Raw genomic sequence first — 18,266 nt, 5'->3', positions numbered from 1 at the left:
CATCCCTGGGATGCAAGGCTGGTTCAACATATGCATCAACATATGCAAAATAATAAATGTAATCCATTACATAAACAGAACCAATTACAAAAACCACGTGATTATCTCAGTAGATGCAGAAAATGCCTTCAATAAAATTCAACACCGCCTCATGCTAAAAACTCTCACCTTAAACTAGGTATTGGTGGATCGTATCTCAATATAATAAGAGCTATTTATGACAAACCCACAGCCAGTATCATACTGAATGAGCAGTAGCTCGAAGCATTCCCTTTGAAAATTGGCACAAGACAAGGATGCCGTCTCTCACCACTCCTATTCAACATAGTTATGGAAGCTCTGAACAGGGCAATCAGGCAAGAGAAAGAAATAAAGGGTATTCAAATAGGAAGAGAGGAAGTCAGGTTGTCTCTGTTTGCAGATAACATGATTATGTATTTAGAAAAACCCATCATCTCAGCCCAAAATCTCCTTAAGCTGATAAGCAACTTGAGCAGAGTCTCAGGATACAAAATCAATGTGCAAAAATCACAAGCATTCTTATATACCAATAATAGACAAACAGATAGCCAAATCATGAGTGAACTCCCATTCACAGTTGCTACAAAGAGAATAAAAGTTGCCACAAAGAGAATACAATTTACAAGGGATGTGAAGGACCTCTTCAAGGAGAACTACAAACCACTGCTCAAGGAAATAAGAGAGGACACAAAGAAATGAAAAAACATTCCATGCTCATGGATAGGAATAATGAATATCATGAAAATGGCCATACTGCCCAAAGTAATTAATGGAATCAATGCTCTCCCCATCAAGCTACCATTGACTTTCTTCACAGAATTAGAAAAAAACTTCTTTAAATTTCATATGGAACCAAAAAAGAACCTGTATAGCCAAGATAATCCTAAGCAAAAAGAACAAAACTGGAGGCATCACGCTGCCTGACTTCAAACTATACTACAAGGCTGCAGTAACCAAAACAGCATGGTACTGGTACCAAAACAGATATATAGACCAATGTAACAGAACTGAGGCCTCAGAAATAACACCAAACATCTACAACCATCTGATCTTTGACAAACCTGACAAAAAGCAATGGGGAAAGGATTCCCTATTTAATAAATGGTGCTGGGAAAACTGGCAAGCCATATGCAGAAAATTGAAACCGGACCCTGTCCTTATACCTTATACAAAAATTAACTCAAGATGGATTCAAGACTTAAATGTAAGACCTAAAACCATAAAAACCCTAGAAGAAAACCTAGGCAGTACCATTCAGGACATAGGCATGGGCAAAGACTTCAAGACTTTGACAACAAAAGCAATGGGAACAAAAGCCAAAATTGACAAATGGGATCTAATTAAACTAAAGAGCTTCTGCACAGCAAAATAAACTGTTATCAGAGTGAACAGGTAACCTATAGAATGGGAGAAAATTTTTGCAATCTATCCATCTGACAAAGGGCTAATATCCAGAATCTACAAGGAACTTAAACAAATTTACAAGAAAAACAAACAACTGCATCAAAAAGTGGGTGAAGGATATGAACAGACACTTCTCAAAAGAAGATATTTATGCAGCCAACAAACGTACAGAAAAAAGCTCATCATCACTGGTCATTAGAGAAATGCAAATTGAAGCCACAGTGAGATTCTATCTCACGCCAGTTAGATTGGCAATCATTAAAAAGTCAGGAAACAGCAGATCCTGGAGAGGATGTGGAGAAATAGGAACACTTTTACACTGTTGGTGAGAGTGTAAATTAGTTCCACCATTGGGGAAAACAGTGTGGTGATTCCTCCAGGATCTAGAACCAGAAATACCATTTGATCCAGCAGTCCCATTACTGGGTATATACCCAACAGATTATAAATAATTCTACTATAAAGACACATGCACATGTATGTTTATTGTAGCACTATTCACATTAGCAGACTTGGAGCCAACCCAGATGCCCATCAGTGATAGACTGGATAAAGAAAATGTGGCACATATACACCATGGGATAATATGCAGCCGTAAAAAAGGATGAGTTCATGTCCTTTGCAGGGACATGGATGAAGCTGGATACCATCATTCTCAGCAGACTAGCACAAGAACAGAAAATCAAACACCACATGTTCTCACTCATAAGTGAGAGTTGAACAATGAGAACACATGGACACAGAGAGGGGAATATCACACACTGGGGCCTATTGGGGGGCGGGTGGCTAGGGGAGGGATAGCATTAGGAGAAATACCTAATGTAGATGATGGGTTGATGGGTGCAGCAAACCACCATGGCACATGTATACCTGTGTAACAAACCTGCACATTCTGCACATGTATCCCAAAACTTAAATTATAAATTTAAAAAATAAATAAAATAAATAAACATTGTTTAAAAAAAGAAGAAAATAGTGTCAGGTGCTCCCAGGAGGTTAAGAGAAATACTAAAATATTTCCAGGAATTTAGTAGTATGGAATGGTAGGTGGTATTGCTAAGATGAAAACTGTGACGGCCAGAATAAATATGATGTTTTTAAGAAGTTATCTGAGGTGGAGGAGATGGGAAAAGGGTAGCTAAAAGGGGACATACAGTTCTGTCATTTATAAAATTGGGGTGTTAATATTTGTATAACAGACTTGTAATATAACATGGTAACTCACTAGCATAACGTCTCAGATAAATCATATTAGTCATTACTGTTGGTATCTGAGCAGCTAGTTTCCTCAGAGTTAACTGTGTTTATTTTGGCATCTAGCTGCTTCTAGTATGACTCTGAGACTGCTTAGAGTCACCTCTGGCTCCTTAAGTAAACAGACTTTCACTGAAGTCTTGCCTTTGACACTGGCCCAATGGACAGTATCAGGTGCAGATCTGCTTTTATCTACCTAAAACACATAATTTTCTTTTAAATTTTATCTTGTCCACGTATAGAAGACCCTCTTTTCTCACCAGTTTTCAAAATATACTTAACTAATTTGCTTACGCATAGCATGCCTCTTAACAGTACATAATCTATATTTTTTCAAATTTTTACTCTTGTTGCCTAAACAGAAAGTTTTTTAAGGCTAGGGATTCTTTTAATTGTACTTGTTTGTTGTTGTTGTTGTTGTTTTTAGCGACGGGGTCTCACTCTCTTGCCTAGTCTGGAGTGCAGTGGCACGATCATAGCTCACTTTAGCCTCAAACTCCTGGGCTCCGATGATCTTCCCACCTCAGCCTCCCAGTAGCTGGGACTACAGGCGTGTACTACCACACCAGAATAAGTTTTTAAAAAATTATTTGTAGAGATGGGGTCTTACTTTGTTGACCAGCCTGGTCTTGAACTCCTGTCCTCAAGCCGTCCTCCCACCTCAGCCTCCCAAAATGTTGGCATTGTAGGTGTGAGCCACTGTGCTTAGCCTAATTTTACTTTCAACAGAATCTAGTATAGAGGTATACAGCTGATTGAGTATGCTTTTGGCTTAAATTTTTATCCAAACCTATGCTAAGTTGTTTTCTCTTTCTCTTCTAGCAATGGATTAAACTGCTTCTTTAAATTTCTTGCCTGGATTTATACCGGTTCAGCAAGTATGTTCTCAGAAGCTATACACTCATTATCTGATACTTGTAATCAGGTGAGGACTAAAGCTTTTTTATAAATCAATTTTAAAGTAATAGTTGTAGGCTTTAATCTAAAAGTTGATCTATTTTAAAATGGAATGATTCCGGTAGTTGGCTTGTGGGAGGAAATAAAAGTTTACTTTTCAGCAATGAAGTGCATAGAAATTTAATCATAGTATTTTAAAGCAGATTGTTATGCTTTAGGCTGGGCGCAGTGGCTCATGCCTGTAATCCCAGCACTTTGGGAGGCCGAGATGGGCGGATCACGAGGTCAGGAGATTGAGACCATCCTGGCTAACACGGTGAAACCCCGTCTCTACTAAAAATACAAAAAATTAGCCAGGCGCGGTGGCAGGTGCCTGTAGTCCCAGCTACTCAGGAGGCTGAGGCAGGAGAATGGTGTGAACCTGGGAGGCGGAGCTTGCAGTGAGCCGAGATGGTGCCACTGCGCTCCAGCCTGGGCGACAGAGCGAGACTTTGTCTCAAAAAAAAAAAAGAACCTCTGACAATCGAATGTGGAGTATAACACTGTCAGTCACTGAGCAGAAATCTGGTCTTTGAATATGAATTCTCAATGACTGTAATAGTCAATGAATTTAAACTTTTAGAATAAAGATGTAAAATCATATGTAATTGGTTAAAATCCTTTCACATTAGATTCATAATTTGAATTACTTTCCTTGGCTTTGCAAATGGAGAAAAATTTTTGTATTAATAAAATTAAAATACCTTTTAGACCCCTTGTGGCCCAAATTGTGAAAACTAGAAACCCAAACCTTTTGTAAGAATATAATAAAAATTTCTGTGTGTGCATCCTATTACATTTTAAAGAGTGTGGTATATTAAGAAGATACCTTTTCAATATTTACTTATTTTTAGTCCTGTTATGTAAAAACTGATTTGGGAGAACTTCAATGAAAGACACAGGTAAAATAAGAATATTTAAGACAAGGATAAAAATAACATGAAGATGAGGAGCAAGGAGGAGAGCAATATTAATTAAAAATTAAGCCCGAGAACTTGTCTCACTCACTGTCAAATCAGATGGATTAAAACCCTTCATAAAAGTAAGGAAAGAAGACGAGCGTTTGCCATTAGTACTAAGTATTTACCTTGAACTTAATTTTTATACTCAGTATATACTTAATAAATACTGTCTCTATAAAATTTTACCATTCAACTGTGGCATGCGGTGGGAGGATAGGGGTTAGGGAGAGATATATAACTTATAATCTCTATTTTCTTGTAAGCTTATCAAGGAAAGTTGAAATACAGAAATATTTGTCCATATGGCAAGGAGATATGTATGATGTTATTAGTTTCAATATTAGTTTTTATTTCAAACATTGAAGAGAATGTTTAAGTGTTCATACTCTATGCTATTCAGGCATTTAAAAAGAATGTAGTAGATATCTGTGTACTGACCTGGAATGATAGCTATGATAAACTGAGTGAAAAATCAAGTTGCAAAATATTATGTTCAGAACTTCTGCTTTCACCCATGACAGAATAACAGGGATTGAATTTAATCTTTTGCCATAAACAACTAAAAAACTAGACAGTATATTGGACAATAGCAGCATAAGACCATGATCTCTGAGAGGTAAGAAACAAATTATTTGAACTCAATGATCTCTCTGGCTTTCTGCTTGAACGCATATTTGGGATAGTGGAGCAGGACGGGAAATAACAGCCTCATTGAGTTGCAAAGACAGAAATCAGTGTTCAGGGTGTCTAAGGTGGCTAGAACTTACAAGGCAGAGTTCCACAGAAGAAGGAGCTACAAAGACAAAAAGCTGTAGAAGTCTACATAGGGATTTCCTTGAACTGAATGTTTGCTGAATGTTAAGTTACACATGTGTAAGATGTGAGCATCAGTCTGGGTAGAGAACCAGCAGGGAGCAGTAACTAATTCCCACTGCTCCCACAAAGCCAGGATACATTCAGGTTCTGACTAGCTGAGGTAAGAGAGTTCTCGTTGATTATCAAGGCCAATAGAAGGCTCGCCTTAGGAGCAGGGCTAAATTATTCTTAACATGAAGGCTGTTCTAGAACCCTCCCTAAAAAATCTTCCTAGAAGTTCTAAAGGATCTAGCTAATCTTCAAATAATTTAATCACTTGCCAGAACAAAGCCTCACATTCTTTAATAAAGGCAGCAAAATCCAAACACTCAATATAACATTCACAGTGTTTAGCAGCCAATAAAAAAGACTAATCGCCAGTATAAGAAGCAGGAAAATTTGACTCATAACCAGGAGAAAAATCAGTCAGAATCAGACTAAACAGATGATAGAATTAGCAGACAAGGATATTAAACAACTATTTCAAGTACAGTCGTGTATTGAAAGGAAAATATGAACATAAGAAGAGAAATCAAAGGTATAAAAAATAAGCCAAATGAAACTTTTAGAGCTAAAAAAATATATCTGATGTGAAAAATTCACTGTATAGAATTAACAGCAGATTAGACACTGCAGGTAAGACAGTCAGTGAACCTCAATATGTAACAGCAGAAAATATTCTTACTAAAGCCACAGACAAAAAAGATTGAAAAAAATGGAGGAAGCCTCGGTAACCTATGGAACAATATCAAGAGTATTCTGTCTAGCATTTAGGGAAGAAACAATACTGAATACACAGACTTTCAGAAATAGAGAATGAAATGTTTTTCTGCTGCTTTAATGAGGCCAGTATAACCGTGATCCCAAAATTTTACAAAGTCATTATGAGAGGGAAAAAACCCTACAGACCAGTTATTCCTCATGAACACAGATATAAAACTCCTTAAAATATAATCAGATTGAATTATATAAATATATAAATATGATATAAAAATGATATTATATCATAATTAAGTGAGTAAGATTTCAGGAGTGTAAAGTTGGTTTAACATTCGAAATCAGTAAGTATAAAAGGTTAATATGAAGAAATTAATTGCATTTCTACTATCAGCAAATAAATGGAGAAGGAAATTTTAATAAATTCCATATAAAGTAGTATCACAAAATATTAAATACTTAGCGATAAATCTAGCAAAAGACATACAAGACCTTTACGCTGAAAATCATAAAATGTTGCCAAGAGAAATCAAAGAAGACCTAAAGAAATGGAGAGATACAATACTGCGTTCATAGATTGGATGTCATAGATCTGTCGAATCTCCCTAAATTGATTTACAGGTATAATGCCATCCCATTCATAATATGAACAGACTTTTCTGTACAATTGACAAATTGAATAAATTCCAAAATTTATATGGACATGCATAGAACCTGGAATATTCAAAGCAATCTTGAAACAAGAAATTTGGAGAACTTCAAGACATTATAAACCTATAGCAATTAGGACAGTGAGTTACTGGCATAAGGATTGACAAATCAGTGGAACAGAATTGAGGATCCAACAACAGAGCCACATTTACATGGCCCGTGACTTTTGGCAAAGGCATCAAAGCAATTGAGTGAAGAAATGAAACTTTTTAAAACAAATAATGTTGGAAAAATTGGATCCATATGGGGAGAAAAAGGACCTTGACTCCTACTTCACACACTGTATACAAGTTTGAAATGGATCATAGTCCAAATATGAAAGTTAAAACTATGAAGATTCTAGAAGAAAACCTAGGAGAATATCTTTTAGACCTGGTAGGCAAAGATTTCATAAATAGGACACAGAAACAGTATCATAAAATAAGAAGATTTACAAATTAAACTTCATCAAAATTAAAAACTTCTGCTCATTGAAAGACATCCTTAAGGAAATAAGTAGGCATAGATTGGGAGAAAATAGTCACAAAGCATTCTGACAAGGGACTGGTATCCAGGATTAAGAACTTCCACGATTCAGTAGTAAAATGAGAACGCAGTTTTTTTCCCCCCAGGATAAAGATTTGGGCAGGTACTTCACAAATAAGGAAACATGAATGGTGGCCAGTGGACACCTGAAAAAGTGCTAACACCATTAAAGATCAGGAAATGTATATTAATACCACAAGACATCCCTGCATATCCAGTATAATGGCTACAAGTAAAAACCTGACAGCCAAATGTTGGTGAAGATGTGGAGCAGCCAGATCTCCCAGTCATTGCTGGTGTATTAATAAAATGGTACAACCACTCTGGAAAATATTTGGCAGCCTCCTATAAACATATGTTTATCCTGTGACCCACCAATTCCACTTCTAAGTATTTACCCAAGGGAAGTGGGAATGAATGGTCCCAAAAGATTTGTATAAGAATGTTGGCTGGGCGCGGTGGCTCATGTCTGTAATCCCAGCACTTTGGGAGGCCAAGGCGGGCAGATCATCTGAGGTCAGGAATTCGAGACCAGCCTGGCCAAGATGGTGAAACCCCATCTCTGCTGAAAGTACAAAATAGCTGGGCGTGGTGATGGGTCCCTGTAATCCCAGCTACTCGAGAGGCTAAGGCAGGAGAATCGCTTGAACCCGGCAGGCGGGGGTTGCAGTGAGCCGAGATTGCACCACTGCACTCCAGCCTGGATGACAAGAGTGAGTCGTTCTCCCAAAAAAAAAAAAGGAATGTGTATAGCAGCTTTACTTATAATGGCTGAAAAAATTGGAATCAACCCAAATGTTTATCAGCAGTGCAGCAGATAAACAAATTGTGGTATACTCATACAATGGACTATCATCTGGCAATAAAAGGGAATGAACCACTTTTCTGACCGGCAACACAGATGTATCTCCAGCAAGGAACTTTAATTTTTAATAGTTTAAAAAATTGGGAAAAATGGTTGCGTCTGATGTTGGGGAGGAAAGAGGCACAGAGAGCTTTTTGGGAATGATGGAAAGGTTCTGTGTCTTCAAAGGAATATATGTTTCAAGGGTATGTGTATTTATTAACAACCAGAACTGTACATTCTGGGCCGGGTACGGTGGCTCATGCCTGTAATTCCAGCACATTGGGAGGCCAAGGCAGGCGGATCACTGGAGGTCAGGAGTTCGAGACCAGCCTGGCCAATACGGTGAAACCCCCATCTCTACTAAAAATACAAAAAAATTAGCTGAGCGTGGTGGCACATGCCTGTAATCCCAGCTACTCAGGAGACGGAGACAGGAGAATGACTTGAACCCAGGAGGCAGAGGTTGCAGTGAGTCAAGATGGCACCACTGTACTCCAACCTGGGCGACAGAACTAGACATCTCAAAACAAAAAAACAAAACTGTACATTCAGGATTTGTGCATTTCATTGTATGTGAATTTTACCTCAAAAAAATTCTCCCTATGTGGAAATGTGATTACTTAGTAGATATTTGATAATAGTAAGGAATTAGTATTGATTTTTTTTTTTTTTTTTGAGACGGAGTCTCGCTCTGTCGCCCAGGCTGGAGTGCAATGGCATGATCTCAGCTCACTGCACGCTCCGCCTCCCAGGTGCACACCATTCTCCTGCCTAAGCCTCCCGAGTAGCTGGGACTACAGGTGCCTGCCATCACGCCCAGCTAATCTTTTGTATTTTTAGTAGAGATGGGGTTTCACCGTGTTAGCCAGGATGGTCTCGATATGGTCTTGATCTCCTAACCTTGTGATCCGCCTGCCTCGGCCTCCCAAACTGCTGGGATTACAGACGTGAGCCACAGCACCTGGCCAGGAATCAGTATTGATTTTTAAAAGTCTGATAATAGTCTTGTGGCTGTATTTTCTAAAAAGCCTAGTTTTTAAAGAGATTCATCCAAAATATTTAAAGATGAAATGGTACGATGCTTGGAATTTACTTCAAAATATTCATGAGGGAGTAGATATGGATGAAATAAAACATATTTGGTTACATATTTATAATTGTTAAAGCTTAATGATGGATGATTTGAGTTTTTAAAAATGTTCTTTCAGGGCTGGGCATGGTGGCTCATGCCTGTAATCCCAGCACTTTGGGAGGCCAAAGCAGGCAGATCACCTGAGGTCAGGAGTTCAAGACCAGCCTGACCAACATGGCAAAACCCCATCTCTTAGAGTTTTCAAAAAGGCTTTTATGAAAAATATTTCAACTGGACCTTTCTGAATAGATGGAAATTGTATTTCAGAAAGTTGTTTCTTTTGAGACCTATAATATTTTTAAAATTTTAACTCATTGTAATATTTTTATGCCATATGTTTTTCCTCACTTCTTGAGATACTTAAGTACCTCCAACTTTTAAATTGGACCTGTGTCTCTAATTATAATGTAGTTTTTAATTTATTTATTTACTAATTGTTTGAGACAGAGTCTTGCAGTGTTGCCCAGGCTGGAGTGCAGTGGCGCGATCTCGGCTTACTGCAAGCTCCGCCTGCCAGGTTCACGCCATTCTCCTGCCTCAGCTTCCCTAGTAGCTGGGACTACAGGCGCCCACCACCACGCCTGGCTAGTTTTTTGTATTTGCAGTAGAGACGGTTTCACTGTGTTAGCCTTACAATTTCTGTTACAGTTCATTTTGGAAAACTTTTCTGTTAAATAAAAACATATCATTTAGTATCAATCATTTAATATCAACTTCATATCATTTAATATCAACTCAGATGAGTTTATTGAGCACCTGAGTTTGCAGTGTAGCAAGTGTTTAGAAGAAGACATGGTTCTTTCTCTGTCTTCTTTAAACAGGTTATACGCACATAAAACAACTAGAAAGATCTTCTAAGGTACCATTTATGCAGGTGCTGGATAGTATGATACTTAAGGAACACCAGAAACATGAAGGGTGATCATGGAGTAGAGAGCATTTACAGTACTTCTTAGCCAGTAGATGTTAATGTTTGTTATGCTGCAAACTAAACAAATGCTCTGTAGGTTATATATACGTAACTGATAGAGATTTATGTTGTAAATGTGTAGAAAAAGGTCTGGAAGGATACATATCAAATATAACTGTGATTCTGTCTTACCTCTGAAGGAGAGCTGGTTGGGGTGGTCTTATTTTTGTTAGAACTAATAAATATGGTCCATATTCAGTTTATAAAGTAGTTGATGGTATCTCACACTTCATTGCACAGCCAACTGAATATTAAGGATTTTTTAAATAGTTGAATGTTTATTGAATATTTTTGAAATAATATAAATACATATCTATGTATACATATATACACATAATGTGAATTAATAATGACTGTCACTTTTAATGTACAGGTGTGTATTAGTCCATTTTCACGCTGCTGATAAAAACATACCCAAGACTGGGCAATTTACAAAAAAAAGAGGTTTAATTGTGACTAGGGCAGGCTCACAATCATGGTAGAAGGGAAAAGGCATGTCTCACATGGCAGCAGACAAGAGAAGAGAGCTTGTGCAGGGAAACTTCCCTTTTTAAAACCATCAGATCTTGTGAGACTTATTCACTATCACGAGAACAGCACAGGAAAGACTTGCCCCCATGATTCAGTTACCTCCCACTAGGTCCCTCCCATAACATGTGGGAATTCAAGATGAGATTTGGGTGGGAACACAGCCAAACCATATCTTTCCGCCCCTAGCCCCTCCCGAATCTCATGTCCTCACATTTCAAAACCAGTCATGCCTTCCCAACTGTCCCCCAAAGTCTTAACTCATTTCAGCATTAACTCAAAAGTCCATCCAAGGTGTCATCCAAGACAAGGCAAGTCCCTTCTGCCTATGAACCTGTAAAATCAAAAGCAGGTTAGTTATTTCCTGGATACAATGAGGGTACAGGCATTGGGTAAATACAGCCATTCCAAAAGGGAGACATTGGCCAAAACAAAGGGGCTACAGGCCCCATGCAAGTCCAGAATCCAGCGGGGCAGTCAATTCTTAAAGCTCCAAAATGATCTCCCTTGACTCCATGTCTCAGGTCATGCTGATGCAAAAGGTGGGCTCCCACAGCCATGGGCAGCTCCGCCTCTTTAGCTCTGTAGGATATAGCCCACTCTTGGCTGCTTTCAGGGGCTGGCATTGAGTGTCTGTGGCTTTTCCAGGTGCACTGTGCAAGCTGTCAGTGGATCTATCATTCTGAGGTATGGAGGGCAACGGCCCTCTGCTCACAGCTCCACTAGGTGGTGCCCCAGTAGGGATTCTGTGTGAGGGCTCCTACCCCACATTTCCATTAAGCACTGCCCTAGCAGAGGTTGTCCATGAGAGCCCCGTCCCTGCAGCAAACTTCTACCTGGGCATCCAGGTGTTTCCCATACATCCTCTGAAATCTAGGCAGAGATTTCCAAACCTCAATTCTTGACTTCTGTGCACCCACAGGCCCAACACCACGTGGAGGCTGCCAAGGCTTGGGGCTTCCACCTGCTGAAGCAATAGCTGGAGCTGTACCTTGGCCCCTTTTAGTCACAGCTGGAGCAGCTGGGATACAAGGCACTAAGTTCCCAGACTGCACACAGCAGAGGGACCATAGGCCCAGCCCACAAAACCACTTTTTCTTCCTAAACTTCCAGGCCTGTGATTCAAGGGGCTGCCACAAAGGTCTCTGACATGCTCTAGAGACGTTTTCCCCCTTTTCTTGGTGATTAACATTCAGCTCCTCATTACTTATGCAAATTTCTGCAGCTGGCTTGAATTTGTCCTCAGAAAATGGGATTTTCTTTTCTATTGCATTGTAAGGTTGCAAATTTTTGAAACTTTTATGTTCTGTTTCCCTTTTAAAACTGAATGCCAGGGCTGGGCACAGTGGCTCATGCCTGTAATCCCAGCACTTTGGGAGGCTGAGGCAGGCGGATCACGAGGTGAAGAAATCGAGTCCATTCTGGCCAACATGGTGAAACCCCATCTCTACTAAAAATACAAAAATTAGCTGGATGTGGTGTCGCTTGCCTGTAGTCCCAGCTACTCAGGAGGCTGAGGCAGGATAATCGCTTGAACCTGGGAGGCAGAGGTTACAGTAAGCCGAGATCGTGCCACTGCACTCCAGCCTGGCGACAGAGTGAGACTTTGTCTCAAAAAAAAAAAAAAAAAAAAAACAAAACTGAATTCCTTTAATAGCACCCAAATCACCTCTTGAATGCTTTGCTGCTTGGAAATTTCTCCTGCCAGACACTCTAAATCATCTCTCTCAAGTTCAAAGTTCACAAATCTCTAGGACAGGGGCAAAATGCTACCAGTCTCTTTGCTTAAAACAACAAGAGTCACCTTTGCCCCAGTTTCCAACAAGTTCTTCATTTCCATCTGAGACCATCTCAGCCTGGACTTTATTGTCCATATCGCTGTCAGCATTTTAGGCAAAGCCATTCAACAAGTCTCTAGGAAATTCCAAACTTTCTCACATTTTCCTGTCTTTTTCTGAGCCCTCCAAACTGTTGCAACCCCTGTCTGTTACCCAGTTCCAAAGTTGCTTCCACATTTTCGGGTATCTATAGCAGCACCCTACTCTGCTGGTACCAATTTACTGTATTATTCTGTTTTCATGCTGCTGATAAAGACATACCCAAGACTGGGCAATTTACAGAGAAAGGAGGTTTAATGGACTTACAATTTCACATGGCTAGGGAAGCCTCACAATCGTGGCAGAAGGTGAAAGGCACGTTTCACATGGTGGCAAGACGAGAAGAGAGCTTGTGCAGGGAAACTCCCCTTTTTAAAACAATCAGATCTCATAAGACGTATTCACTAGCACAAGAACAGCATGGGAAAGACCTGCCCCGATGATTCAGTTACCTCCCACCAGATCCCACAACACTTGGGAATTCAAGATGAGATTTGGGTAGGGACACAGCCAAACCATATCAGGGTGTAAGAGAGTTATATCTTCCTTTGAATTTCTTCTCATTCTCTTAGTTTAATTCCCTGAAAAATCATGTATATTTTAGGTGGTTTGCTCCCTTTTCCCATGGAATCCAGTGGTAAAAGCTTATAATATTCCGTGTATTTAGGGTAGGGTTTCCAATATTAAGACCTAAAAATATATTTGTATTAAATATTTTCAAGTTTGTTTAATCGCTATTTTTTATTAGAAAAAAAATGTTTCTGTTAAATTTCTTGTAACCTAAGGGAAACTTCATCTATGAAGAAGTCATTGTCTAGAAACTTTACTTATCTGATTATTTGGTATGATGCTGAAAAAAGGAAAAGCCTCAGATTAATCAACTAAAATTACATAGGGAATTCACTCAGAGGCTTTATATTTTTATCAAATAGTTCTAATAAGGTAGTCTTATGATGTGATTTCTAGATTCACATCAAATTAGGATGGAAAGGACTTACTAGGGACAAGCATACTACTATTGAGAAGTTCCAGTGGATAACTCTTTAACAAAGGACAAAACTTTAAAAACCACCTAAGTGGAAATGAAAGAAGGAAGAAATGATGAAGGCAAGTGAGACAGAGGAGAGGGAGTAAGAAAGGAAGGAAGAAAAGAATGTGATATATAATTCCTGTGCATGGTTTTGCGGTTTTAATAGAAATGTATGTGCCCATACACAATATGTATATTGTTTAAAGTTTTTATTATCTTTTACTTGTACAGCTATACAAGTTATTCTTCCTGTAAAAAGTCAAATATTACAGACTACCTTAATTCTGCCTCTCTTCAGAGATACAAACATAGTTACATGCATGTTCTTTTTAACCTTTTCTGTGCTTTACATTATATATAGTTTATAAAAACTACAAAGCGTAAGTTCTGTACTGTACATACTGTTCTTAGCTTGCTTTTTTCTCTTCTTCCATTTAATGGTATGTCTAGGAGCTTTATCCATGTCAGTATAGAAAGCTCTACTCTAACCCTATTTTTTTAACCTACTGTAGAAGTAATTTATGGCTTATCATTTATTTTGTCATTCCCAATTGATGGATTTTTTTTAGGTTGCTTTCATGTTTCTCATCTTTATAAACAATGGTGTTTTGAATCCCTTTGAGTTCATCTTTATTTTTTAAGGTAAGTACTAGAAACCAGAATTGGCTGGGTCATTGGACATGCATATGCTGAGTGTTTCTTTGTCATTGTTAGCCTGCACCCTCCACATTGGCTTTACCATATTATACTCTCATCTTGCTAATGATTATTCACCTTTTTTTCTTCTTCTTCATAGGGTTTACTAGCACTGGGCATCAGTAAGTCTGTTCAAACACCAGATCCTTCTCATCCGTAAGGACATTGCCTTATTTTGTTTTTGATTGTTTTGGTGATAAGTCATTGAAATAACTAAATTTCAGAAATCTCCTGCAATTTATGTACTTGCAGTTTGTTAAAGATTTGGTCATTTCTTCCACTGTAGTATCTAAAATGCAGAACTTCCCGCTGTGTCAAAGTAAATTCAAGGTATAATTTGAAAATGGAGTTCAAGTTATTTTTATGCTTTGTAGCACAGCATGGAGATCTTGTTTTCTCTGTATTTGATAATAATAAAGCACATATTTTGATCTTAGAGATCTGTTTTATTTTGGTCCAAGGAAACATATATTCTAGATTTAGACTCATAGGCTGCCCAATCTAAAATTTTGATGATAACTTCTATTAGATACACACTTATTTTAATCCTCCTGTTGTGATTTGGAAATAGTATTTTGTTAATATTTCAGAATTATTTATTTGTAAAATGAGTATACTTTTTAGAATGCATTCTTTTGAATCATAGCCATTATTTGATACAGAGGTTTTTTTCTATTGCTTCTATTAACATAACCATCTAACACTTTTGAATTCCACAAGCATCATTTTAAGACTAGCTTCAGTAATATAATTTGATAAATCTTAAGGCCAAAAAAGTGCACTTTTATTTCTGTAAAGGAGTCTACCTCTATTCTTTAGAAATGCCTTTCTTTACTTGAAAGCAATACTACTATTTTCCCATAAAAAATATATTTGAATGTTTTGTAACTGTCAAGCTAGTATAGAGAATAGCTCTCTAGTGTGTTAATTACACATCATTACAGTGTTTTACCATCTTAAGAAAAAATTTTTTTTTCTTGGCCAGTTTTATGTACAAAAGATTTAAAAACAGAAGGTAAAACTTTAAATTTTAGGTTGTGAAGATTTCTTCTTAAGGTATTTTTATAGTCTACTTTAGTGCTGCCCAACAGAATTTTCTGCAATGATGGAAATATTTTATATCTGTCCAGTATGGTAGTAGCTAACTACATGTAACTATTGAGCACTTGAAATGTGGCCAGTGCAACTGAAGAACTAGATTTTAAACTATATTTAGTTTTAATTTATTTAAATTTAAATTGCCACATGTGGCTAGTGGCTCATCATATTGGACAGTTTAGACCTACATAATCAAAATTTTCAATAAGAAGTTAATAATTCCTTGAAATCACCTAAAGTGTAAGTAATACCATTTATTTTAGATCTTAATTTACTTTAACGTGAATATATATTCATGTTACGTTAGAAGAAAGTAAATTTTTCTGAGTGAGCTGATTGTCACATTGTCACATCTATAAATTGGGAATATTCCCCATGGCAGGATTACTCTTTGCAAAAAGGAATTCCAAGAGCAGTTTGATTAAGAATTCTTGTTTAAAGCTGGGTGCAGTGGCTCATGCCTATAATCCCAGCACTTTGGGAGGCTGAGGCAGGCGGATCACCTAAGGTCGGGGGTTCGAGACCAGCCTGACCAACATGGAGAAACCCTGTCTCTACTAAAAATACAAAAAATTAGCCGGGTGTGGTGGCACATGCCTGTAATCCCAGCTACTCGGGAGGCTGAGGCAGGAGAGTCACTTGAACTCAGGAGGCGGAGGTTGTGGTGAGCCAAGATCGCACCATTGCACTCCAGCCTGTTCAACAAGAGCAAAACTCCGTTTCAAAAAAAAAAAAGTCAGGCGCGGTGGCCCACGCATGTAATCCCAGCACTTTGGGAAGCCGAGGCAGGCACATCATCTGAGGTTGGGAGTTCGAGACCAGCCTGACCAATGTGGAGAAGCCCCGTCTCTACTAAAAATACAAAATTAGCTGGGTGTGGTGGTGCATGCCTGTAATCCTAGCTACTTGGGAGGCTGAGGCAGGAGAATCCCTTGAACTCGGGAGGTGGAGGTTGCAGCGAGCCAAGATCCTGCCATTGCACTCCAGCCTGGGCAACAAGAGCAAAACTCCGTCTCAAAAAAAAAAAGAAATCTTGTTTAAATTTGTATTTCTCAGAAGCTCAGAAGAGTGCCACTGAGTTTGGGTTTGGGACTAAATTTTCCAGGAAATATTTTTATTAATGAGTGATTCTTTTCCTCCTCTAGTATGTTATTAATATATTTTTGAGCACCTTTAATACTAAGTATTGTGTCAGTACTTACAATAATACAAAATAATGTACATATTGATGAAGCGTGCTTGAAAAATAGTTGAGATTTTAGCACCACAAAAACACCCAGAAAACTGAAGGTCTTAGTTCTAGTAATAGTTGAAAGTTGCTGTGTGCTAACCTATTCAGAACCAGCAATAAATTATGTGTCGTAAACTTCTGTATCCAGCATCAAATTATAGATATTATAAATAATAGACTGGCTGCACACAAAGGTGAAAATATTCAATTAGAAGCTGCATTACAAGGAAAGTTAAATGTTATCCTGTTCATTAAACATCTGAATGCATTTTTTAAAAGATTAATTTTACCAGGATCTGTGGTACATAATAGTAAAGTAGCTCTCTAAATCAAAATAGGCTATTTGGAAAAGAGATCAGAAAATACCTGAATTAAATGGTATTCACTTTATTTTTATGTATTTTCAAAATTCTTACAGTTTTTTCCACTTTACATATTGCTTTTCAAGTTTGGCACTTAACATCTTACTTAAATATAAAATTATAACATCTTGATATTCTTAGTCTTTTTCATTGACCTATTAATATTAAGCACATATATTTTAAAAGAAACCATTTGTATTTCTTGCGAACTGTATTCTTTTCTATTTTTCAGGTACGGATTTTCAAATATGCGCTATATTTCTTCGCTAATTAGTGGTGTTGGTATTTTCATGATGGGTGCAGGACTATCTTGGTACCATGGAGTCATGGGATTGCTTCATCCTCAACCAATAGAATCCCTTCTATGGGTAATCCTCTTTTTTTCTCCTCAGTTTTGATGTCTTATGACATAATGATTGTGTACAGTAGAAGGCCTTTGTCATATTGGTGTTAAAGAAGGGGAATGACATACACCTTCTTGACTGTGTATTGTAGGGTTATATATCTATAGTTTAATTTTTAGAACGTGACTGAACATAACCTCTAAATCCGTAAGATTCAATGATGTTGAACAAGATCTCTGTAGGTACCAATTATCAAGCCCTGCTCCTTGGTTAAAATCTTGGGCAATTCCATTAATTTCTCCAGTTACTGTTGAAGAACAAGAAAACCTCTGTTCACTTTTGGTCCCAAGAATAGTCTCATTTCAGTAATTAAAATATTCAGACCCACGTAATAGTCATAAGTTGGAACTATATTTGAAGTTAAAGCTTCTCTTTTCCCGCATCCTGGGCTTCCTTCAGGTAGGAAGCCTGCACTGGGGGAATGGGAGGATAGCAGGATGATCACCTGTATGATCCCCTCTGGGGCTTCTGCCCCTCTCTTCTATTCCCTGGGAAGTGTTGAAGGTTTGGATAGGGGATAAAAACATACCACCTTACTGACTACAATGTTATTTTGCATCGGTTTCCTCTGGCCTTTGTAGATGTTTAAAGCTATCTTTTTTTTTTTCTCATGGGCACTTCTTGGAGATTACTCTGCTTGGCTGCTCTGGCTGTGGCTGCCCAAATTGATCACATAGCCTACCCTCTCAGCTTCTGTATCTCATGA

At 38.1% G+C, this 18,266-nt stretch overlaps 1 protein-coding gene across 1 annotated transcript in view; it reads left to right on the top strand.

Moving 5' to 3' along the window:
• SLC30A9 (solute carrier family 30 member 9) overlaps window positions 1-18,266 on the top strand; it is a 99,877-nt gene that overhangs the window by 58,394 nt on the left and 23,217 nt on the right. Inside the window, exons 9-11 of the mRNA XM_032135955.2 lie at window positions 3,502-3,604; window positions 14,566-14,621; window positions 17,389-17,524. Of these exons, the coding sequence (XP_031991846.1) occupies window positions 3,502-3,604; window positions 14,566-14,621; window positions 17,389-17,524 (295 nt within the window). The remainder of the gene's footprint in view (window positions 1-3,501; window positions 3,605-14,565; window positions 14,622-17,388; window positions 17,525-18,266) is intronic.

Source organism: Hylobates moloch, unplaced genomic scaffold (genome assembly GCF_009828535.3).
Source record: "Hylobates moloch isolate HMO894 unplaced genomic scaffold, HMol_V3 SCAFFOLD_17, whole genome shotgun sequence".
Taxonomy (NCBI): Eukaryota; Metazoa; Chordata; class Mammalia; order Primates; family Hylobatidae; genus Hylobates; species Hylobates moloch.
This window is presented reverse-complemented; position numbering and strand designations above follow the sequence as displayed.